This window comes from Pelobates fuscus, chromosome 8 (assembly GCF_036172605.1).
Source record: "Pelobates fuscus isolate aPelFus1 chromosome 8, aPelFus1.pri, whole genome shotgun sequence".
Taxonomy (NCBI): Eukaryota; Metazoa; Chordata; class Amphibia; order Anura; family Pelobatidae; genus Pelobates; species Pelobates fuscus.
Window position 1 is genome coordinate 92,600,406 of NC_086324.1, and position 26,690 is coordinate 92,627,095.

The 26,690-nt window shown below is 39.9% G+C and overlaps 1 protein-coding gene across 1 annotated transcript in view; it reads left to right on the top strand.

The window, feature by feature from the left end:
* Positions 1-26,690, top strand: part of DNAH7 (dynein axonemal heavy chain 7) — a 261,702-nt gene that overhangs the window by 62,992 nt on the left and 172,020 nt on the right. The window contains exons 29-36 of the mRNA XM_063430168.1: positions 529-777; positions 4,183-4,332; positions 4,463-4,645; positions 6,129-6,305; positions 7,275-7,406; positions 8,135-8,356; positions 19,804-20,001; positions 23,362-23,517. Of these exons, the coding sequence (XP_063286238.1) occupies positions 529-777; positions 4,183-4,332; positions 4,463-4,645; positions 6,129-6,305; positions 7,275-7,406; positions 8,135-8,356; positions 19,804-20,001; positions 23,362-23,517 (1,467 nt within the window). The remainder of the gene's footprint in view (positions 1-528; positions 778-4,182; positions 4,333-4,462; positions 4,646-6,128; positions 6,306-7,274; positions 7,407-8,134; positions 8,357-19,803; positions 20,002-23,361; positions 23,518-26,690) is intronic.

The following is a 26,690-nucleotide window of genomic DNA, read 5'->3' on the forward strand; positions in this document are numbered from 1 at the left end:
AACAGCTGATGTATTTAAAAAAAAATTGCAGCAAAAAATGTGGGCCAGTCTCACCGGCCCCCTATCTGACTTGTGGCCACATTTTACATATACAATGAAGATTACAAAAGTTACAGACACATTTTCATGATTTCAGATTGAAAGTGTTGTTCTAAAATGCATTTTATTATACAGGTAGTTTTGGTTGACCACACCATCTTATTTTGAACAGAGTGTGCTCTTTAATTTTCCAACATTTATTTGGTTTGCACACCTCTGTATAACACTTCACGTGTGGATATTTTACATTATTTTTGTTTTCACATCCATCATTGTTTTCCTTTAAAAGCACTTGTTTATTTTTCTTTGTCAATACAGAGGTCAATACTTATTGGTTAACAAACAGTTTCGATTTGTTTCTCTACCCCTTGTGCTGACATACACACATACAATAAATACAAGATTTGAGAAAGGTTTGTTATTACAAGGTTTTATATTGTTTAATACAGCACACTGAATATATGAAGATGATCTTTTTTTTTGAACTAGGGAATAACATCAGATTTGTTTCCTGGAGTGAAATTACCCAAAGCTGACTACATTGTCTTCATGGATGCTATCAAGGAAAACTGTGACCGTATGAATCTGCAGATGACCAGCTTCTTTGCAGAGAAGATTTTGCAGATATATGAAATGATGATTGTGCGACACGGATTTATGATTGTTGGAGAACCTTTTGGTGGAAAGACATGTGCTTACCGTGTCTTGGCATCTGCTTTGAATGACATTTGCGAAAAGGTATGCCATTTGCATTAATTATTCTCCTCCCCCCTATTAAATTTATGGAAAGCAAAAAACATGATCGAGGTAGCAAACAATTCGCATGGGTTTGGGGTAGGTGAGGAAATAAGAAAAAAACAAGAAACTATAAATATAATAATGTCTTGAAAATGCAATCTCGAACACCAATTGTGCATAAAGACACTGTGCAGTTAAAACCCACATATTGGACACATAAAATGTTTACTGCCTGGACCTGTGAATAATTCTGGCATTCTGTTTATTCCATAGTGACATTGTTATTGCATTGTTATTCAGTGTTCTTACAAACTCTCTGTTGCGCAGTCCTGTTCTAGCTGTGTCCAACTGGCTTTTAGTAAATACCTGACAACAAATGCTCTACAATATATTTCTCTTGTACGATGAAAGCAAACTGAAATAGAGGGTTCATCTTAGTCCTTTATGTGATGGAATCACTGAATGTGTTATCCAGATAAATAAATAAAAAAAAACAGATATTTACTAAATTAAAGGAGCACTAATGAGTTGGAATACAAACATGTATTCCTAAAGCTATAGTGTCCTAGTCTATACTTAGATTCAACACCCCCCCCCCCCTGCTGACCTCTGCAAAAAAATTAGAAAAAAAGTTTTACTTATCTTTTTTCCCTACCTACTAAACAGCAATGTTTTAGATTGAAGGGCTAAAATGTAATGATTTTGTATGCATTTATTAATATCTCGATGAATTAACACTCACCCAAACAAGATTTAGTGATACTTTAGATCCTTTAAGACTAAGGAAAAACAAGATTGCTGTTATTGTTACAGTCTTGACATTATTAGTGGTTGTGAAAAAAACAAAAATTCTTGATAATTAAGGTTACTGAAAAAAGACAAGAAATTATTTATATGCAATGAATCAGTTACAATTTAACAAGTAATTAATACATTAATTAAAATGGGACGGCTGAATTTAGCCACAAATGGAGAAGGATGGTCTTGCATGATAGTTTGGATGGTGATTTAGTTATTTGTAGAAATTGTAGTTAAAGAACGTCTTAAATCATGAAAGGACAATACAAACAGCAATCCGAAGTGAGGTTCATCCCACCATCAGACTTATGGTTTCAGTATGTTGCCCGAATGAGTTTACATACACTGGTGGCCTAAAGTTGCAGTTGTTATTTGTAAGTCTTAAATTATGATTTATATTTTACCACTCAGCCACCCTGAGTATTCTGAAATAAATGTACCTGAAAGATAAACAAGATTATATAATTTATATGAGCTATCACTAGACTACACTTTATTTGGTTTATCTCTAGACTACATGGTACCAGAGCACCAAGTTGTGGTGGCTCCCCGTGTGCCCGAAGAGTAAAAGAAAAAGGCTTATCTGGAAAAGGAGAATATAGCTCCTCTTCTTTCTCCTCACTTAGTACCCGAAATGCATTTTGCGCCGGTCCAACTTTTGAATATGATTTTTTTTACAGAGCATATATATCTAATGCGCTCTGTATTTTTCCTTGAAAAGTTCAACAAAAATGTAAATATACCTTTTGGGATGCATTATGCACTCTAAGGATAGTGAAACATTTAATTTTTTAATGACGTCCCTTCCCACTAATTCATCTTCTCATACATTGAACATTTACATTGACCCACTGAGTCATATTCACATACACTGGAGCACAATGCCATAAAGGCTATTGTAACCTATTCTGTACATATACACAATCTGGTTATACATGTAAACATATTTCAATTAACTCCTTCAGTACTAAGTTTTCTTTACACTTCTGGACAAAACAAATGACCTTGTTCAACTAAAATATCCTTATTTCTCACTGAAGAAGGCTGCATTCAAGCTGAAACACGTTTGCTGACTACTTGGAACTTGCATGGCTAGTATCTTTATTTGTATTTTATGGTGTAAACATTAGTCTGGTGTAGCAGAGCAGTGATCCTCCATGATCACACTGAACAGTGTCTAATCCTTAGTTTGTTCAATAACTGTTCTGATCAGATTCGCTCTGGCAGATGGCTCTGTAGCCATACAATTTGTATTATGTCCTGGTCTGCTGACCATATGTAGACTTTACAGTTGCCCCATGGTTTTGGACCTTGGATTGGATCATGTTGCATACTATTGTTTTCAATGATAAGTAGAAACATAGAATGTGACGGCAGATAAGAACCATTCGGCCCATCTAGTCTGCCCAATTTTCTAAATACTTTCATTAGTCCCTGGCCTTATCTTATAGTTAGGATAGCCTTATGCATATCCCACGCATGCTTAAACTCCTTTACTGTGTTAACCTCTACCACTTCAGCTGGAAGGCTATTCCATGCATCCACTACCCTCTCAGTAAAGTAATACTTCCTGATATTATTTTTAAACCTTTGCCTCTCTAATTTAAGACTATGTCCTCTTGCTATGGTAGTTTTTCTTCTTTTAAATTTAGTCTCCACCAATTAGTGATTCATCCACAATCTTGATGCGTTCAGGGATAGGTCTGTTATTCACATTAAGGCATCTGCTATTTTTGACACTCCTTGCATATTCATGTTTTGTGCTATTTTGATACTGGTTAGATACTGGTTAGGTAGCTACATGCTAAGTCAGTTTGACTAAAGTGGCAAGGAGTTATACTCTTTTGCCAGTAAAATTTCAGTACAAGATGTGTTGGCTTAGCAAAACACTCTGGATAAAATATGGTTCACTGCTTGTGTGTGTCTACTTTCTCCAATATTTTATTCATTGAAAATGATTGTTTAAAACATATCTGACACTTTCAGTATTTCATAAAGATATAATGAGGTTGCCAAAAGTTGACTAAAGCTCCTAGGACAAATTTTGTCCAGTCCCAACTGCTGTCAGAAATGACGGCTATAGAAGTCAGGCACTGTCTCGCAGGATCCTCCATAGACTGCAGAGTTGTGCTGTCACTCATGCTTGAGAGTGCAGCACTGACATGACTCTTAGCAACTGAACTGTCAGGGGCCAAAGAGGAAAGCAGGATGAAGAAGGCGGAAACCGTGATGAACAGTCTGAGGTACTAGACCCACATCAGTTTCGGGGGTCTTTGCAAAATATATAGAGATCCCTGAAAGTGACAAATTCACTTTAACTATATGAACAAGATCCAATGAAAGCCTTAACTGATCTTTTAAAATTAAAAGTATATTTGTAAATACCTGAGTGAGAAAGAAGGACATTTTAGTTGAACAAGATCATAGTAAAAAGCCTACATTTGTTTTGTCCAGAAGTGTAAAGAAAACTTAGTACTGAAGGGGTTAATTGAAATATGTTTACATGTATAACCAGATTAAATGATCTGACTATGTGTATTGTTATTCTTCTTATATTTTTTATTCTGTAGTATTTTGAACAACTCTGTTTTCCTTTTTTTTTTTTAGAACCTGTTGGATGAAAACAAAGTGCAAATCACAGTGTTAAATCCAAAGTCTATAACCATGGGTCAACTTTATGGACAGTTTGACCCAGTTTCCCACGAGTGGTCAGATGGAATCCTAGCTGTCAGCTTCAGAGCCTTCGCCTCTTCAACAGTGAGTATTTTGTGAGAAATAAAATATAATCTTATCATCGACCCTATTTTTAATCAGGTTAAACTGATAAATAAGAACAATGTTTAATCTCATGAAACAAATAATGATTTTTATATTTTACTTACTTTAGACTCCAGACAGAAAATGGCTCATTTTTGATGGACCTGTAGATGCTGTTTGGATTGAAAATATGAATACAGTATTAGATGATAACAAAAAACTGTGTTTGATGAGTGGAGAGATCATCCAGATGTCACCACAAATGAGCCTCATCTTTGAACCTATGGATCTAGAAGTTGCTTCACCTGCAACAGTAAGAATTCACATTTTGGCATGTTTTGTTTATAAAAGATGAAAATAGCGTCAATTGCTTGAATTGCCTCTTTGTGCCCTCCATATTGCATAGTGTTACGGAGAAATAATAGTACCAAAGAGATAATTCTTAAAATAAAGAGTTTCAATTGTAGGCAGGGGGGGGGGGGGGAGGGGGGTGTTATCTGCATCGTGTATAGGGTAATAAACAAATCATCTATGCTGTCTCACCCACACTTAAACTCATACATTTTTATTGAATATACATTTGTAGAAGTGGAGGGCTCAAAGATTACATTAAAGGAATCAAAAGATTTGAGGGAAAGATACAATTGCACTTGCTTAATACAACTAAATCTAGAAGAATGCTATTCCATACAATTCATAAAACCATTAACATGCAGGAGTTAGTGTATACGTTGGCAAAAGGTGAATTATAGAACCCATTTCAGCAGTATAATCTCCACTCTGGAACCCAACAAGTTCCATTGTTGTCTGGTACAACCAAGAACTCAGTCCATAGCTGAAAAATGCAAGGTGTAATATGGTATATATAAAATAATAGTTTCCCGTGTTATTGTTGTTAGCAAATGTACCTTAATATGTAATACCTGGATGTCTGTTTTAGTCGTGTCTAATTTAGTTCCCTGCATCAACTATAGATAAGCCTTTGTTAGTGTTACGTATAATCACCTTTAAGTTCAACTGAGTTTAAAACAGGGTAAAAAATCAGTCCTTGGGGAAGCTAATACATTGCCTTAAGAAAAAAAGTTACCTGCGCTCTCTCCTTAATCCCTATGTATATTTAAACAAATGGAGGTCATTTAGTTACTCCAATGGACAATGGTATGTCTGCTGCCAATGTCAAGGCAGACCCCCCTAGACGGGTGCTACTCTGACCCTTTGCCTTGCTTCATTGAGCTTCTGGCAAAAATATCTCTGAGACAGAAAGGGGTATTTTTTATATACATCCCTATATACTTGTTAACCCTTAATAGGGAACACATGGGATGGGTGGCAGCATTGTAACCTAGCTGTGTGATACAAAAAGTGAATACAAATACAAAAAGAAAAGTCCTGCGCTCACTCCTATCACTCCTGGGCGGCAGCAATGACTACAGTACACATCAGCTAATACATATAGTAAAAACCAAAGAAAAAAAGTTAGGGTCAGAGTAGGACCCGTCTAGGGGTGTCTGCCTTGATGTTGGCAGGCGGGCATTCCCTCCAGTGGCCATTGGAGTAACCAAATGACCACCATTTGTTTAAATATACATAGGGATTAAGGAGAGAGCGTGGGTAACTTTTTTCCTTTGGTTTTTACATTGCCTGAAGTGCTGATTTTGACATATAACACTGTATCCATAATCTGATTAAGCTGCTCACTCTTTCCACACTTATCTAATATGAATTATGACAAGGTTTTGTAATATTTATTTGTATGCGCATGCTAATTGACTGTGGTTGTTTTTACTTTGCTTTAGGTATCCAGATGTGGTATGATTTACATGGAACCACATATGCTTGGATGGAAGCCTGTTATGGTATCTTGGCTTAACCTCTTGCCGTCTGGTCTCAGCAAAATGCACAAATCATTTATTGAAAGACTGTTTGACAGAATGGTTCCTCCTTGTCTTCAAATGATCAGAAAATGTGCTAAGGTATAACATTCTGAATATTAACAAAATGAAACACATGCTATTTTAAAACCTGCTGTGTCGTGGAGAATTGCTCTGCATCTGGGGGAAAACAGTTGGGTTTTCATGTATAAATGCATAGGTTAAGCCTATTAAGTACCGTAGGTCTTTGTTAAGACCAATGGCATTGGTCATATTGTAGTAAGCAAAATTAATCTAGAATTGTTCCCCATTATGGGATCCAGGAAATAAAATAAAAATTTTATGCAATTTTACACGAACAAACTAATTTCAACTGCAAAACTCAGCCGCATTGTGATGCAAACACAGAGGTGAGCAATTTCGGATCGCTTCTTTACAAACAAAATAGAGAAATGTTTCAGTAGACAACCTTTTCAAACTCTTACTTCTCTCCACCACTCTGCCACTATTTCAGCCTGTCGTTTTAAGGATACTCCAAACAGCAAGACAACTTTACCTTAATGAAGCAGTTTTGTTGTATAAATCATGCCCCATACATTCTCACTTATCAATTATCAATTCTCTTTATTATAGTTTAATCACTTTTCTTTCTGTTTATGTAGCCCTAGCCACACCTCCCCTGGCTGAGACTCAAACAGACTACATAAAATAAATAAAATAAATGATGGCCTAATCAGTTTGCTAACATAGTATCTCATTTGACTGCCAATGCTTTGAAGCAGACTTTAATGACAAGCTGTACTTGTGCCTCAATTTTAGTGAATTGACTGTTAGGGAATGTGAGGAAAATACCTAAAATAATCCACTATACTTGACCATAATGATCAGTGGAATTCTGTTGCTGGTCAGGTAATCGTTTATAAATCAAGCTATTAATGGATTATATACAATCTGATCCGAATGTCTATCTACTAATGGTCAGGCTGTTTTATATTTAGTCTTCGTTATAAATTGTAGCATCATGTGTAAAGAATGACAGCTGACTAATGTCAAATAATTTGTGGATTTCAGGAACTGTCTCCAACTTCTGACACAAATTTAGTACATTCCCTAATGAATCTCATGGACTGCTTGATGGATGAATTTGCAGATGAATCTAAATTCCACAATATGAATGAGCGTGAAATATGCTCATGGCTGGAGGTGGGTGCTGGTTTTTTTTTTGTTTGTTTGTTTTTTTGGGAGTTTTTTTTTTATGCCGTATGAAAAATAGATAAATAAACTGAAAGTGCTCTTGAATTTTAATGTGTCATGTGATCAGTTTAATGAAAATTAATTTCATTACATATTTTTTTTCTATAGGTGTACAATATATAAATCTATATATATATATATAAAGCTAGGTTTTATTTCTGAAAAAGTCATGCAGTCCTATCCATTTCTCTCTGTTAGCTTGGCCACAAACTAGATTGTTCAGGTACATTACTGATTTACCTTATGTTTGCTTAGTTTAAGATCAGAAAACAACCTATACAGCATTTAAGAACATTTTACTCGGGTGATCCATAAGCTTGTCCATAAGTCAGCTAGACTTTATTATTCCATTTAAAAAAATAAATAAAGTAAATCCAGCAGCATGAATGGATAAGGGAATGAGAAAACATGTTTTAAAGATCATTTAATAAAAATCTGTACATTTGCAAACATTGCTGCTGGCACAATATATATATGAAATGCAAATGCTCTTTAACCCCTTAAGGACACGACATGTGTGACATGTCATGATTCCCTTTTATTCCAGAAGTTTGGTCCTTAAGGGGTTAATATTAGACCAAGTTGTGTGTACCTTAAGGTACGCCTTAAAATTGTATATGCCCATTTTATAGACAACTTCTTGAACCTTTCATTGATTTTTGGTTTTCTTTTTAAAGGGTATATTTTTGTTTTCATTGATCTGGTCTGTTGGGGGAAGTTGCAAAGAAGATGACCGACTTAAGTTTGATAAACTTGTCAGAGAAATCATAGATGGACCACTCAGTGAGGAAACAAGAACTCGATTTAAAATTCTACATCCTGTGGATCCGCCAGAAAAGCCATTCACTGTTCCATTCCCAAAAGAAAACACAGTTTATGATTATAGATTTGTCAAAGAGGTGAGTGTAATACATTGTCATAAATATCTTGAGTTTCTGCCATTTTATGTTCCTGCTTTGCATTACATGACATTGCTTGCCTACACTGAAGCTATCCCTATGTACAACATCTAGTCCCACCTCCTCTGCATGCTATATTAATCTGTACCTCCTATGACTATTTATTTTCACACGCTTCTATAACAGACCCCTTCATATGTTTCTAGGAGAGCTAAGATTGTCTTTAAAAGGTCACTCCAGACACCTTAACAACTTTAGCTTGCTGAAAAGCTTTATTTGTGAAGAGTCTGTCCTCTTTTTTCATTTTGCAAAAACTGCAGATTGCAATAGAAATTGACACTTTATAAATTAACCTGGTTACACCCCCTTGACTTTCAAACAAACAACAGGTAATATTACTTCCTGGTTTCATTAGCTCAATGCAGCTGACCTCAAGAGGCAGCAATTGCTCAGAGCACCTGACTTACAAAGATTTCTCGGTGAGCTGCATTGAGAAGTCTGTGATTGGACTGCCACAGAAAGTCTGGACGGGGCTAGAAGGGGAGAGCTTGCAAAGGCAGCAGACAAGAGAACTGCAGCTTTTGAAAGCTGATTTAAAAGCTGATATATCCCGATAATTAAATGCATGCAGGTTTTCATTTGGGTTTTATCTACTAACAGTGATTTTTATTTATTTGGTGTTTGGGCAGTGGAGTTTCCCTTTAATGTTTCCAATGCTTCCTAGTCATTAGAGGACTCACCACAAAGTCTCGCAAATCCAGGAGCACACACAGATATTTTAAAGAAGATTTGTATTTGTATTTCTATTATATTTTTGCATTTATTTTAAAAGCCCCACCTGACACTCTCTCTATAATGTCTTATTTTCTTCATTACTATACTGACATTAATTCAATGTACAGTACATTCCATAATACGTTTGGCATGTGTGCATTTCTTTGTATACTACACATAAGACAAGATTTTGTTCACACTAGCTTTGCCAAAAATAAAGCTTACTTTATGAATAGAACTTAGTTATACAATGTTGACATGTGTAACCCTGTGAAGTTACACAGACTGCATTATCTGAAATGCCCAGTAGATGGCACATGGCCCCAGTATGTTGTTAATAAAACATTGAGCATTGATCACATGACTTGCTGAAATCAGTGGGAGGAGTGTGGCATCATCAGTTCCTGGGAGGTTTTCCTGCACAGCTCTGGGGAAGGAGGGCCAAAAAGGATTCTAGAAGGATGACATGCTGAGCTGAAATGGAGGACATGTGAGAGACTGTAAAAAGAGATGCAACCTGGCAGAGAGAACTTGTTTCACCCAAGATCACACCAGATGAGAGAGGGACCTGCTGGCAAAGACAAGCATTGAGCCCAGACGTTTGGTGAATCCAGTGAGAGGAGACTGCTACTGACTACCTGGTTAATTGTGTTGTGAGGGTAAGCCAAACCTCTCCCTGTATCACCACAGGGCACCTGTCTTCTCACTCACAGTAAAGACTCTGAGGTCCCGTACAGACATTACACATCTGAGGCTGTGTCAGTGACTCTGTGGAGCAGGACTTATTAGGGCCCCAACTCTCCTATGTGCACCAACGGCCGCTAGGGCGAAGATCAGGGGGTGGGACACAGGTGTGCTGGTGGGTGAGTGGGGAAAATCCACATTTGCATTGTTATCTGTTACGCCATTGTATTTTCCTATGTGTGTCGGTTCAATTGCTATTTACCATATAAAGTTAGTTCTAGTTAGGCTGTGTCAGTCTTATTGCACCAAGTATGTTCCCAGTGGGACCCCACATCCCTACCCCGGATGTTCCACTGGGTGGAGGCGCTGCCGCAGACATGTACCCCAGCTCCCAGATAGCGGAGGCTCAGGATCCGCCTGTCAGGCATAGTGAATTAACTAGGTTTAAGGACCCCAAAGACACTAGGGGGCATCCCCAAAACCCCGTTACATATGGAGGCGCTGCTGAGATGAATTGGGGTACAACCAGTGAGAATAGGCTAAGTCCTCAGGCCACTCCCTCCTTTGCAAAAGAGTGGGCCCAGAAAAGAAATGTACCATTACAGCAAGCTGTGATGTTATGCAAAGTCCCATCCTGCTGTGAGATGAATCACGTCATCTTGTGTATAGAAATTCGACTGGGAATAGAAATGGCAACCGTCAGGGATATCCTGCAGGATTCTGAAGGCCAAACTTACATGTTAATATATTGTCATACGGACTTGGGAGACCACGAGATGCCTACCAACATTCATTTATATGGAGCCCCGGATGAAGGATGCTCCTTAGTGTACGCTCTCCTTGATAAGAAAGAAAGGGCCTCACTGCAACAACCCTTTAAATTAGAACGGAAAGATTATGTCACAGAAAATTATTCTAAGCTCCTGACCCCCATCTCCGGAAAGGCCGGAGCCATTCCTAAACAAGCTGCCCATCCTCCTAGAGGGCAGGGGATGATTACTCCTAAAGTAGAATCTCATCCACCTACAGCATTACTGAAACCAGACAACCCTGAAGTACACACCCTGCCTACAGGAGGTAGTGATGTATCGGACATACTACAGAAACTCTCAGAAGCCATAGTGACGGCAAACCACACCCATAGTTACCGCAAACTAAAGGTGTTTTCTGGGAATCAGCCTGTTCCTGCAGGAGAAGAACCTTTTGAGGTCTGGAAGGATAATGCTATGCAGTTGTTGGAGGAATGGTCTTGTACGAATACCATAAAGAAACAGCGGTTGGTGGAGAGTCTTCGTTTTCCCGCTACAGACATGATAAGACTGTACAAGGGAGTAAATGGGCAAGCTACTGTGCACGACTATCTACAAGTTTTACAGGATGCTTATGGGAAATCAGAAGATTTGGATGATCTGTTGGTTAAGTTCCTAGCCACTAAGCAGAAGGAGCATGAAAAGGCCACTGACTATATCAACCGGTTACAACTATCGCTTGGAAAGTTATTCCATAAAGGAGCAGTCACTGCCCCTGAGTTGGATGCTCGGCTATCTAAGCAAATTCAGAGAGGTGGTTTGACCAATAATCCAGTTATGATTCTGCTGAGAGCCAAATTGGATGATAAAGTTCTGCCTTATTCCACATTAATAAATACAGCTAGGAGAATGGAAGACCAGACGTGTCCACCCCTACAGAAGGAGAAAGAGGATACAGAACTGTCAGCTCTTAGGAAGAAGGTGGCTGAATTGGAGCTCTTATGCAAATCACCACCAAAGAGAGCAGTTTTTCCCCCTGGAAGTGGGGGGCAACACAGGAAGACTCAGAAAAAGCTGTTTCCTGAGGATTCACCCCGCCGAGGGGACTGCTTTAAATGTGGAAAGTCAGGGCATTTTCAGCGGGAGTGCCCTGCGAATTCCATGGAGGTGGATGTGGAGATACTGGCAACCGAGCTCGAGGAGACTCAAATGACCAGGTCTTACAAGCGAAGGAAGACCCGGCCTACACATAGTCTATCTGTAGGGGCCAAGATTGGGCCTAAATCTTTGATACACGTACAAGTGGAAGGAATTCATGCTTCAGCATTGCTAGATACAGGTTCTCAAGTCACCATTATCTACAGAGACTTCTATGAACGTCATTTGAAACACATTCCTATGGAACCTGCAGGAGAGTTTCAGCTATGGGGCGTTGGGTCGCAAGCTCAACCTGTGGAGGGATGCATAAAAGTGACCATAACTATTCCCCAGTTAAATACCGGGATGATATGTCCTATGGAGCTGGAAGCTTTGATATGCCCTGCAGCCAAGAAAGTGTGTGCCCCAATAATATTGGGTACTAATGCAAAGATGGTACAAGATGTATTCAGGGCCTATCTGACAGAAGTGGGAGATGTCTCCCTAGACCGACTGATGGAGGTCAGCCCTGTCCTAGGAAAAGAGTGTCGACGACTAGCCCTTGAAACAAAACCAGGGTTGTGCCACTATTCAGGAACAGAACCTGCATTTGTGAAGCCTGGTGAGACTAAAACCTTACGAGCCATAGCCTCAATGCACCATGAAATGTTGGGGGGAACTGGACAATACCTTATTGAGTCTCTGCCTGAAGAGGATCAGAAGAAGGGGTGGACTCTCATACCTGAGATAAAAGATTGGCGAAAAAGGTGGTGTCGGAGCTTTCCTGTGATGGTACAGAATTTAACCCCCACGGAAATCCGGATTGATCGTCATCAAACGATTGGTGCAATACACCTTTTAGATCAAGTTTCGTCCATCATGTCTGTGAGTGCAGAACAGAAGGATTATGTGAAAGCACCTTTAGATTTTGATCTAGAAGATTCTCCCCTACCACAGCAGTGGAAAGACAGCCTTCGTTCAAAACTGGCCACCCGAGAGGGAGTGTTCTCCAGAGCAGAGATGGACGTGGGGTGTTCTAAAAGTGCCACCCATGCTATAAGACTTGCTGATCCTACTCCCTTCAGAGAAAGGTCAAGAAGAATACCCCCTCGAGATGTGGAAGATGTCCGGGACATACTCCAACAGATGGAAGGAGCAGGCATCATCACAGAGTCCCGGAGCCCCTATGCCTCACCTATTGTGGTAGTGAGGAAAAAGAATGGTTCAGTTCGGCTATGTGTGGACTACCGTACTCTGAACAAGAGAACTGTGCCAGATCAGTACACTTTGCCCCGAATAGAGGATCTTCTGAACGCCCTATCTGGCAGCCAGTGGTTCAGTGTGCTTGACTTGAGGTCTGGATATTATCAGGTACCTATGAAGAAGGAGGATCAGGAAAAGACAGCTTTCATCTGCCCCTTGGGGTTCTTCCAGTTTACCAGAATGCCACAGGGAATCACAGGAGCTCCTGCTACTTTTCAGAGGCTGATGGAGAAAACTGTGGGGGATATGAATCCCAAAGAGTGTTTAGTGTATCTAGATGACCTAATTGTTTTCGGGAAGACACCAGAGGAGCATGAACAAAGATTGCTAAAGGTGTTGGATCGACTGCAAGCTGAAGGCCTGAAGCTATCAGTGGACAAATGCCGATTTGCCCAGAACTCTGTCACTTATGTGGGGCACATAGTCTCCGCTGAAGGAGTAGCCACAGATCCTGCTAAAATTGAAGCAGTGTTGAATTGGCCAAGACCAAATAACATCAGTGAGTTGCGGTCCTTTCTCGGATTCTGTGGTTACTACCGAAGGTTCGTGAAAGACTACTCAAAGATTGCTCGAGAGTTACATGACCTGCTGAAGATTACCTCTGACGTAAAGGGTGTTAAGGCACCATATCCTAAAGACCCCTTTGGAGAGAAATGGACTTCAGGATGTGAAGATGCCTTTCTGACACTGAAGAATAGACTTACAGAAGCTCCTGTCTTAGCCTATGCAGACCCTGAGAAACCATATATCCTCCATGTGGATGCCAGCATGGAAGGCCTAGGGGGTGTACTGCACCAAAGTTATCCAGAAGGATTGAGGCCGGTGGCTTACATAAGTAGAAGTCTTACAGGTGCTGAGAAAAACTATCCAGTCCATAAATTGGAATTTCTGGCACTCAAGTGGGCCATCGTGGATAAGCTGCATGACTATTTGTATGGAGCAACATTCGAAGTAAGGACTGACAACAATCCACTTACCTACATCCAGACTACAGCTAAGCTGGATGCCACAGGACATAGGTGGTTGGCTGCCTTGTCAAGCTACAGTTTCCGCCTGAAGTACAAGCCTGGGCCCAAGAATATCAGCGCAGATGCCCTGTCCCGCAGACCTAGACTCCCTCCTCACCAAGAAGAAGAGGAGTGGGAAGAGATCCCTGGGCCGGGGGTAGGAGCCTTTTGTCAGATGTATGTGGTGGCCGAGAGTCAAGAAGAATTTGCCGAGCTAAGGGGGATAGACTCCATTAGCCACTCTCCAGAAGCTGTGCCTGAGGTGTTCCATGCTCCAGTCATGCTTCAACAGTGGCCCAGTATAACCACAGAAGACAAGAGGAAGGCTCAAGCGCAGGACTGGTATATTGGGATAGTTATCAGAGCAATAAAGACTGAGAATCCTAAATTGCTGACTTCTCTACCTGTGAGTCAAAGAGAATTATACCGAAGAGAATGGAGCCGACTACATCTCGAAGATGGAGTACTCTATAGGGTCGTGAAGTATCATGATCACCCCGATAGAAAACAATTGGTACTACCGCACAGATACCGTGGCATGGTCCTGAGAGCTCTCCACGATCAACATGGGCATCTCGGGGTGGACAAGACCTATGGCCTAGTACAAGATCGGTTCTATTGGCCTCGCATGAGGGAACATGTCGAGCAACACGTAAAGACATGCAGGAGGTGTATCCAGAGGAAGACCCTGCCTGTGAGAGCTGCCCCTATGGGTCATCTGAAAAGTGCGGGACCCATGGATCTTGTGTGCATGGACTATCTCTGCATTGAGAACGATACAGCGGGAATTGGAAATGTGCTGGTGGTAACGGACCATTTCACCAGATATGCTCAAGCCTTCCCCACTAAAGATCAAAAGGCTGTGACTGTAGCCAAAGTCCTTTGGCAGAAGTATTTTATTCACTATGGATTACCCAATCGGATACACTCTGATCAAGGTAGAGACTTTGAGAGTAAGTTGATCAAGGAGCTGTTGGGCATGTTGCAGGTGCAGAAGTCCAGAACCACACCTTATCATCCGGAGGGTGATGCACAGCCAGAACGGTTCAATAGGACCCTCCTAGATATGCTAGGGACTCTCAAGCAAGTCGAGAAGCGGTCTTGGAGTAAACATGTGGAAGCCATGGTCCACGCATACAACTGTACAAGGCATGAATCTACAGGGTTCTCACCCTATTTCCTAATGTTCGGAAGAGAAGCTCGATTGCCGATAGATGTCCGTTTGGGAGTGTCTCCTGATGGAACAGATTCAACTTCACACTTTCAATATGTGAGGAACCTCAAACAAAACCTTCATCGGGCCTATGAGTTGGCCACCCAAGCAGCAGCAAAAATGGAAGAACGGAACAAAAGAAGATATGATGCTAAGGTGAGATATCGGGAGATTCAAGCAGGGGATAAAGTTCTTCTCCGGAATCTAGGTGTGCCTGGAAAACACAAACTGGCTGACAGATGGAAGGATACCCTGTTTGAGGTTGTGTCCAAACTGGACGGACTACCAGTGTACAACATTAGGGGCCCGGAGGGCCGAATAAAGGCTTGGCATAGAAACCATCTGCTTCCAGTTGTGTATGCTGATGAAGAGGAAGAGAGTAGTGAAGAACTGGAGGAAAACCCAACAGAGAGTCCTAGAAATGGGGCAGAGGAGACCTCGGGGACTCCCAGTGCAGAGGATCAGTGGTGGTCATCACCGGCTGAAGAAACACAGCAATTGCCTCCTTTAACTCCTGTGGTTTCACAAAGTCCCGGAACCTCTCCTGGGTCACTAAGTTCTCCAAGGTTGAATCCAGAAAGTCCATGTTTTGTGCCTGGAACTTCCCTTAGAGACTCTACCTCGAGGGCAGGAGTCGAAGTTCCACAGTTGATGTCCCAAGATCCTCTCCCCCAGCGAGAACTGAGACACAGCATCAGAGTGCGGCAACCCCCTAGGACCCTAGTTTATGACAATATAGGAGAGCCCAGTTATGCCCCGCTGACACAAGCCGCATCTAAAATGGCCATTTTCCTACATGCACTAGCTGAAGTGGTAAATGTTAGTGACTCTTTACCCTAAATAACTAGCTAGCTAGGATGTTACTGTGCTAACTGTACTGTAGGTATGCTAAACCTTTCTCTGTTGAATTTTTGTTAAGCTCCCTGGCTAGGACTTGCCAGTGGAAGGCAAGTATTTTCAAGGGGGAGCATGTAACCCTGTGAAGTTACACAGACTGCATTATCTGAAATGCCCAGTAGATGGCACATGGCCCCAGTATGTTGTTAATAAAACATTGAGCATTGATCACATGACTTGCTGAAATCAGTGGGAGGAGTGTGGCATCATCAGTTCCTGGGAGGTTTTCCTGCACAGCTCTGGGGAAGGAGGGCCAAAAATGATTCTAGAAGGATGACATGCTGAGCTGAAATGGAGGACATGTGAGAGACTGTAAAAAGAGATGCAACCTGGCAGAGAGAACTTGTTTCACCCAAGATCACACCAGATGAGAGAGGGACCTGCTGGCAAAGACAAGCATTGAGCCCAGACGTTTGGTGAATCCAGTGAGAGGAGACTGCTACTGACTACCTGGTTAATTGTGTTGTGAGGGTAAGCCAAACCTCTCCCTGTATCACCACAGGGCACCTGTCTTCTCACTCACAGTAAAGACTCTGAGGTCCCGTACAGACATTACACATCTGAGGCTGTGTCAGTGACTCTGTGGAGCAGGACTTATTAGGGCCCCAACTCTCCTATGTGCACCAACGGCCGCTAGGGCGAAGATCAGGGGGTGGGACACAGGTGTGCTGGTGGGTGAGTGGGGAAAATCCACATTTGCATTGTTATCTGTTACGCCATTGTATTTTCCTATGTGTGTCGGTTCAATTGCTATTTACCATATAAAGTTAGTTCCAGTTAGGCTGTGTCAGTCTTATTGCACCAAGTATGTTCCCAGTGGGACCCCACATCCCTACCCCGGATGTTCCACTGGGTGGAGGCGCTGCCGCAGACATGTACCCCAGCTCCCAGATAGCGGAGGCTCAGGATCCGCCTGTCAGGCATAGTGAATTAACTAGGTTTAAGGACCCCAAAGACACTAGGGGGCATCCCCAAAACCCCGTTACACATGTATACCTCACTAAACAAGCCACCTTCACTCTTTCCTTCCTCATGCGTAGATAAGTCAGTAAGGAAGGGAAATTGAAGACTAGATGATTACTGTATATACTCGAGTATAAGCCGAGCTTTTCAGCTAATTTTTTGTGCTGAAAAAGCCCCCCTCGGCTTATACTCGAGTCACTGTCTGTATTATGGCAACTTACATTGCCATAATACAGACTGGGACCGCCGGGCTCATTACATGCCCGGCGGTCCTGTTGGGGGCCGGCAGCAAGCGTTTACTTACTTTTGCAGCAGCTCCGTTCACCTCTGTTCCGTTCAGCTCCCAGTGTAAATCTCGCGAGACCCGCGGCTGTCAGAGCGTTGCCACGGGTTACCGTGGCAACGCTCTGCGCGGCCTGCACACCGCAAAATTTACACTGGGAGCTGAACAGAGCTGCTGCAAAGGTAAGTAAACACTTGCTGCCGGCTCCCCCACTGCTCAGCCCATGCCACTGGACCACCAGGGAATCATATAGCCCCCTCCCTGACCAGGTAACAAGCAGGGAGGGGGAACCAAAAAAAAAGTTACAAAATTAAATAATCAAAATAATAATATTAAAAAAAAATTGAAATAATTATATTAAAATAAAATTGTAAAAAATGTAAATAATAAAAATGCCCTCCTAGTTTACACAAACTACACAAACACACACTCTGCATCATATACACACACACTGCATTCACACAAACACACACATTCTGCATTCATTATATACACACACAAACACAAACACACACACACACTGCATTCATTATATACACACTACACAAACACACACACACTCTCCATGCATTATACACACACACTGTAAATAAATATTCAATTAATGTAATTTTATTGGTATCTATTTTTATTTAGAAATTTACCAGTAGCTGCTGCATTTCCCACCCTAGACTTATACTCAAGTCAATAAGTTTTCCCATTTTTTTGTGGTAAAATTAAGGGGCCTCGGCTTATATTCGGGTCGGCTTATACTCGAGTATATACGGTACTTTTATTAGTGTAGCAGAGCTTTGGCATAAGCTGGGCTACTAGCAATTATAGACCACCAGAGACTTGGTAATGCGGATTTGGTAATGCGGGTATAGCTTTCCTTGGAACACTATGCTTCTCTAATCTCTAAAATTTCTAGCAATGTTGGGAGTTATAACACCTGTAAGCGGAATAGGGTTTAAAGGAGTTGTATTGTACTGTAATCTCTACACTGAGTAGTGATGATAGGAGTGCATGGTATGCTGGATAGGGTACATAGGAGTATTCATGCAATGTCAGTAATTGTCAGTACAATCCTGCACTCTGTGAACTGGGAAGGGTTGATAGGAGCACTACCCTTGTGTATTCTTTACACTGGCTAGCTATGATAGGAGTTGCTCTGTACTCTGTATCCTGGCTTGATAGGGTTTTAGGTTCTTATGATGTTAGTTTTGGAGCTCCAGTGAATCAGGAAATGAGTTCATTTAAAGTTTAGCTATGGTTAACAGCACATTCTCTATATTGAGAGCAGATAAACTATATCAGTCTAACTCTTCACAGTTGAGTATAGGAATCAGGAATATCCTATTCTGAGGATGAGAATAACAGCTACTCAAGTGGCAGGAGTTGTCTTTCAAGTGTAGGAGGAAACAGAAATGACAAATCATTGTTTAACCTGGTTCATCTCAACATTTTTACTTTGCTCAAATCCTAATGTGTTCATTTACTAGACACAAAATTGTGCTAAATTAAAAAATATGACTCTAAAATAGATGATGTTGCAAAATAGTGCAACTCAACATTATGCTGTACTATTTTAGCCTAAATCTTGGCCTGCGGATTTCTGTTCACTGCAATCTGGAATTTAGGGAATAATGTCGCAGATATTTTCTAAAAGTAGTAAATAAACCTTTCTTAGTTGAAAATCTTCCGATTCGAAAGGTTTCTCTCAACAGTTGCCTCCAACCAATTATTGAATTATTATTGCAAAAATGGCAGGGGTATTGAAGCCTGTTTAAAAATGTAATGGATCTTGTTTAGATGTTTTAAGGCCACACATATATTCATTCATGATACATTATACCTGACTGTGAGAATGACAGAGTTCATTAATCTGTAAAACGACGGGGTGCCCTAAAACGCCAGTGGCCCTAAAATCACATGCAGGACCAAGAATACGTGTGTTTTATAGATTTCTGAGTCTGCTGCCAATCTCATAGTTTAGCATTTTATTCAAGTTACATGGGAGCTCTTTTTAATGCATTCCAGTATTCCTGGAATGTTTTGCATATGATTTTCTAAGTACAATTTTATTTTTCCGGTAAGAAATTCATGTCGGTAAATAGCTTTTTATCACACATTGAGCATCAATTTTCTTGCATGTGCTTTGTCTTTTCCTTTCTTTCTCTAGTCTTTCATCTTTTACACGTCTCACAAATTAACTTCACAATTCATCATTTAAGAATAGTCCTATTACTAATCTGTAAAAGTATTCATTTTATTGAATGGAGGCCAACATGCGTGTTATTTGAATTCTGTGTTATTTTACTATTTGTTTTCTTGGGTGAAAATGGTTGTTGCTAATAATGAATCCAATAATACATGATACATACTGTACACTAGAAAATAAATGTATGTTACCAAATTACCAAATGAAATAAACAGCATTATTGTAATGTATTCCTTGTATATCCGTTTTAATTTAATTGCTGATTTCATATTAAAAGGATGTTGGAAGATGGGAATTATGGACAGAAGGTCTTAGTTCAGCACCGCCAATTCCCAATGATATGATGTTTAACGAAATCATAGTGCCAACTTTGGACACCATAAGATATACAGTACTGATGAATTTGCTGACCACCCATCAAAAGCCCGCTGTTTTTGTAGGTCTAACTGGCACTGGCAAAAGCACGTATATTATTGTAAGTATGTTTTGTATTGTTGTTTTATCTTGTCATAAAAATGTTTCCATTCTATTTATTAGTAAATATTCTTGGATTTTTTTTTTTAGCCTCTTTGTGTCAGTATGTTTCATTGATGTGTCTTTTTAGATTTTTTTTTTTTTTTTTACAGTTACCTTTAAAAAGTAGTAATAAGTAAATGGATTATGTATAGTAGGTTAGTAGATATAAAAAAAATGTAGAGATACTAGTCATAATAATACATTTTATTAAGCTCTTGAAAGAGCATAATAGAATTCACATATTGAATATTTCTGTTATTTTATTACCGTAATTGTTTAGGGCAGAGACACCTTAAAGAGGCACGCTAAGCAATATAACTACTAAAGCTCGCACACAATTTTGCCTGATTAAAATGTAAATTAAATTCCATATTCATATTATGCTAGCAGAATTACTAGTAGAAATACCTATATAATAGGTCCCTCCGACACCTGTCAAATTTTTCCTCAGCATAGATAGCACAGGAGAGCAGAATAACCCTCCAACAAGTGGTCTTCTTGCACAGGAGAGCAGAATAACCCTCCTACAGGTGGTCTTCAAGCACAGAGTATGCGCTCTAATTGCTTTTGTTACTCCATAGCCAGGACTTTTAGTGCTTGTTAGGGAGTAAAGGAACAGAGTGACAGCATGTTGGTAATGAAGCAAGCTTGTCAGCGTCATACAACATGGCTAAAGTAACCATGACAACAGTATAAAGGGTAGCATGCATTCATATAACTATCATAATCTATTTACAAGAATTTTCTTATCTGTAACCATTGTCATGATATTCCAACTCAATGAGAAGAAAAGTTCTAGTTTTTTTAACTATAACAAAATCTTCATGAATACTCATGACTGTCAAATAATATGGCTGTCAATAGATATACAGAGACAAAGTACGGACTAATGTCTCTGCATTTCTCCCTCACCTGACTTTCTTTGTCACAAGGCAAAGTCCCAGGGAATTGGCTGTGTCTATGGGGGTCCTCCATAGTCCTCAATGCTGTACTCTTGCGCATACGTGAGAGTACAACACTGACGGCGCCAAAAAGTATCTCGCTGGATCAAGATGGCGGTACCCACGAGGGATAGGTTCAGGTAACTAAATTCACTTTTACCTGCTCCCCCACAGACACCAGAGGCAATGTTTCTGTTGGGGGTCTTTGCGAATTTGGCAAAGTCCACAAATGGTGACAGTGCAGCTTTAAATGATGTCATCAAATCGTATACTTTTATCCCATTTTATTTTAACTAATATATATTATAATAGTACATATGGCTTCAATGCACAAATCAACAATACTGCGGGGCTTCTATCTCATTTGGCCTGTCTTTGTAGAAAATGTAATGGACCATTTTCAATATACTGGATTAACTGTGTTCCGTTAGACTCATCAATTGGAATTCATGGAGTCATTTGTCTTTCAAGTTGGATAAAACTGTGACTGTTTATTTGAGATATAACACACCAGTGATCTTGCTCACTATAATCTAAGTAGTCCCCAATGTCTCATGTCATCATACATGCTTATCTTTTTCCCTATTTTAATTAGAGTGTTTCTAGAATTTCAATCAATCATTTTTTTATTGGTTGCTATTAAACCATCTCTTCTGTTTATTTTTTTCTTTTTATGTTTCTTTCTCAAATCAGTTTATTGCTACTGGGGATTTCTCTTACCAGATCAGTAGTTAGACAGACATTATTGGACAGGCAATCATATAATACTACATATAATGTTGAATAAGTACAGTAGCAAATTCTAATTACAATATTATGTATTGCTTTTAAATTTTATATTACTTTTATAAAGCAGAGATAGAAACAGAAATGAAACAATGCAGTATATAGCCCGATCACAGTCTACTTATTTAGAGGAAATACATATCTGCTTTAAGAATAATCTTTTTAAATATTTAGTGATTAAAAGCTGACTCTGCCCCTAAATTTAAAAAAAAAGTGCCAGCTGCATAACTACGATGCTGCATTTTATGTTACTTTACTACTATAGGATAGTATGGTCACCAAAACAACTTTAGCTTAATGAAGCAGTTTTCGTGTATATATTATTCCTTCTGACGTTTCACTACTTAATTCACTGCCATTTAGAAGTTAAATCAGTTTTGTTTATGAAGACCTGTCACATCTCCCTTGGCTGTGACTGGCACAACCTGCATGAAAACAAAATGGTTTCATTTTCAATCCAATGTAACTTATTTTAAAAGTGTTTAGTCTCCTGCTCTGTAGATTGAACTTTAAAGGAACACTATAGGGTCAGGAACATAAACATGTATTCCTGACCTTATTGTGTTAAAACCACCTTTTAGGTGGCTTAACCCCCTTAAAAGGTAAAAAAAACAAAAACGTACCACAAAGGTACGCTTTCCAGAGGATTGTCTGAAATCGGCAAGGAGGCGGGGCAGGCCAAATGCCAGCTTGGCCAATCAGCACTTCTTCATAGAGATGCATTGAACCAGTGCATCTTTTTTCAGCTGCATGGAGGCGCTGAACAGCAAGGCTGCACACTGTGCAGCACTGCCCCAGGAAACACCTCCAGTGGCCATCTGAGGAGTGGCTACTGGAGGTGTCCCTATGGCGCAATGTAAACACTGCCTTTTCTCTGAAAATAAAGTGTTTGCATGAAAAAGCCTGAAGGGAATGATTATACTCACCAGAACAACATTAAGCTGTAGTTGTTCTAATGACTATAGTGTCCATTTAATTACATACATGAGGCTCCTACAGGGTCTAGCAGTCTATTAACAGAGCAGGAGATAAGATTCTAAATTAAACAGAAATGCAATAAACGAAGTGTAAACATTAGATGACTCCTTACAGGAATTCTTTAGGAAGGCTGTGTAAGTCACATGCAGGGAGGTGTGGCTAGGGCTGTATAAACAAAGTAAATTAACTTCAAAATGGCAGAAAATTGAGCAATGAGACTGTAGGGGCATGATACATACAACAAAACTGGCTTATTAAGCTTAGGTTGTTTTGGTGACTATGGTGTCCCCTTAATTACAGTTAAAAAAAATGAGTCAGTAAGAACAACAAATTGTTTTCCATAGGATTTCTCCACTGTTAGAATTTCACCCTACAATTTACAACGTCTTTACGTCTGTTCACCATGTTTAATTAAATGGTTAAACAACTGAAATGATTAAACAACTGAACTACACACTTAAGTTTAACTAACCCTTGAGATCAAGAACATATAAAAAGAGCGATATATAGAGTACAAATATTGAATTATGTACCTGTCTTCAGTTTATTATTGTTGCCGAAATAAGTATTCAAAAAACAAGTTTTTGTTTCACACTGAAAATATTTATTTTCAGGACTTCTTGTTAAATCGTTTGGACAAGGAGACATACAAACCTTTGCTGATCAACTTCTCGGCACAGACTACAGCAGCTCAAACGCAGAATATCATCATGTCCAAATTGGATAAGCGGAGGAAGGGGGTGTATGGTCCCCCACTTGGAAAGAAAACGGTAACTTTTTTTTTGTCTTTATTTATTTGAACGCTTGTTTACCAGGGGTGATAAAGCATAATAAACCTAGGAGCTGACTGAACAGTGATCCAACAACCCTTCCATAGCTAAGCTATTAGGCAACTTGTTAACCTAGGACTGGGCGACTTGTTAAACTAGGTAGATGGCTTTTCATTAGTCTCCTGCTCCATCCCCATTTCTATGGATGAAATTGCATCCCATTTGACTAATTTGGTCTTAGCAAAGCTTTAACTGTATAAAGTCCCCTATTTGTATTTCCTGTAGCACTTATTTTTACATGATTAATGATTAGGTTCTTACTGCACAATATGAGTTTGTGTAAAGGATAGTTAAAAAACACTTGTTTGTTACATTGATTATTTAACATAGTTACCTTAAATGAGTTTGGTCTCATATGAATATTGTTTTTTTTTATTTAAAACACCCTCGCAATTTGTTGTGACAGATTTCCTCCATATCTTTTCACCAGTTCCTTTTGATGACCAGATCAGTTTCCTAAAGACACTGCAAACCCCAAAACCAATACAGCTCCATTCACTAGTTATTGTGCTGTAAGCCTACGAGTCCATCTTACTGCTTTTTGTAATCGTGTTTGTGATTGATTTAATGTGCAGTGGCCCTGAAAATGCAAAATCTGTCCAACCTGGACAGCGATGATAGATATAATATAGAGATTAAGGAACAGCACACAAAAATACAGCTTTACATTTTACATGTTTACCTAAATTCACCCATCTTAGTTTCAATGAGTGTAGGGCCCATCTGTATTAGGGCACTGTGACATAGTGGTGGCATTAATAGATGTGACTAAGTCCTGGCAACCGAAATGTTGAATATTTGTGTCTACTATCCTCCCAATTAACCTTCTGCACTGCATTGGCTGTGTAACCTGTTCATTAACTTATTTCTGCTGTGTTCAGGCGTCTTGCAGTTCCCTTTAAGTGTGTCATGTCTTTAGTGTTTACGGCAATGATAGAATGAGAATTCTGGACTATTCTAGATCTGTGAACCTTTCTCTGTCTTGTATGTCAAGTGTTATGTGTGCTTTCTTACTGATATATCCATACGGCTCATGAAAATATCTGCTTTACCAATGAAGCTACACAAATGGAAAACGAATAGTGTGTAAAACAAATATGCTGAGCCTTCATACATGAATATATTCACATGAAAATAAGACAAATGATTAACATTACAATGGAAAAATAAGCGGGGGGGGGGGGGGAGCAATGACGTAGGCGCACGTAGCCGGCGTCCTCCTGGTTTGTGGCTGGGATACGCTTGAGTTGAGGAGAATGGGTAGCTCATGCTGGCGGCTTGCCCAGGGCTGGAGGAGGGGAAAGGACGGTGTGTATTTTGAGTGAGAGGTCCTGCCTGAATGCAGCCGTGCCCCTAGGGAGCAAAACGATAGGCAGCCCAGGTATACAAAAAAGATACACTGGAGAAATACTGAAGCCAGTCTAAAGCTAAGTGTCAAAAGGGACATAGGTAAATCTCCTTAACAATAGTCTCTTTCCTTCCCTGTTTGTTGAAGCTTTGGCTCTCCCTCCTCTTGCAACTACCTCATATATGATATAATATGAAGCTTTAGCTGGTTAATAATGGTTGGGGAGAGGGGGCAAATTTACTGAATTCTGTGTTTTTTCTGGTTGGGTATTATTTTTTTAATTTTTATTTTCTCTCTCCTGTTACCTCCCGTAGTGTTATTCTAATAGTGGTGATATACAGGAAAGGGACTGGGACCTTAAAGAGATTTGAGGTAGTGAAATGGGGGATAGTGAAAAAGAAGAAGTAGAAAAAAATAAAAAGAAAGGAGGGAAACAATTAAAGAAAAGAAGAAAGGGGGGGGGAGGGAAGATGTAAGGGAAAGGATAACAAAGAGGAAAGAGTGTATGAACCCCTGACACAGGAGTAGGAGAGAAGGGGGGGGGGGGAGGAAAGGGAAAATGAGAAGAAACTGTGTTAAGACTACCCAAAGGTATTATAAGAAACCCCTGAAAAAGAAAAAAAAAGAAGTAAAAGGGGGTAAGAGGGGAGAGAAGGAGAAGAAAACATGGCCACCAAAAAGATGCAAAATGGCAAACACCTGAAGCAAGAAAAAAAAAATAGAAGGTCAGCTAGAAAAAAGTTTGTCTTTCGTCTCACCCCAACCACCTGGGAATAAATCAAATTTAGATGTGTCACACCAGATAACTAATCCGATAGAAGGAGAAACGAGCAGTACACAAACAGAGGCATATGATAACTCAAGACTGGAAGAAAACCTGTATGAACGATTACTTAGACATCTAGACACACAATTTGAGAAAATTAAGGTGGAAAATCATGCAAATACACAGGACATCAAGAGAGACCTTTCCTTATTAACCCCAAGGATCCAAAGTATTGAAAAAAAACTAGAGATGATCGAACATGTGAGAAACTCCCACCAGGAAGAACATGTCATTCTGGAAAGAAAAATAGCGGATCTGGAAAATAAAATTATGGATCTGGAGGACAGATCAAGGAGGAAAATCTAAGAATTGACGTGTGTCAGAACAAATAATTGGAATTGGAAACATATATAGAATATTTTTTTTTAACAAATGAAAGTGGAATGGGATATTAGAAGACCACCTCCTAAGAGATATATTGGTTTGTTGTTCCTCTTTTATACTGTAGTTACAGATCCTGAAATCACTGAAAAAGATCAATTTTTCAGGAGAGTATGAAGCGTTAAAGGTCTACCAAAACCTGTCATGGAATATTAGACGGAAGAGGAAGTCCTTTGATGATAGTACAATAGAACTCAGATCCAAAAATATAAAATACTGGTGGGGGTTTCCCACAAAGATCTTACTGCATGAAGGCAAGACCTTAAAGGGACACTCCAGGCACCCAGACCACTTCTGCCCATTGGAGTGGTCTGGGTGCCAACTCCCACTACTCCTAACCCTGCAACTGTAATTATTGCATTTTTTTGTAAACTGCAATAATAACATTGCAGGGTTAACTCCACCTCTAGTGGCTGTCTACTAGACAGCCACTAGAGGTCACTTCCTGATTTTTGATTTTTGGAAGTCACTTCCTGACTTGCTAGAGTGTCGCTGGACGTCCTCATGCTGTGTGAGGACCTCCAGCGTCGCTCATTTCCCCATAGGAAAGCATTGAAA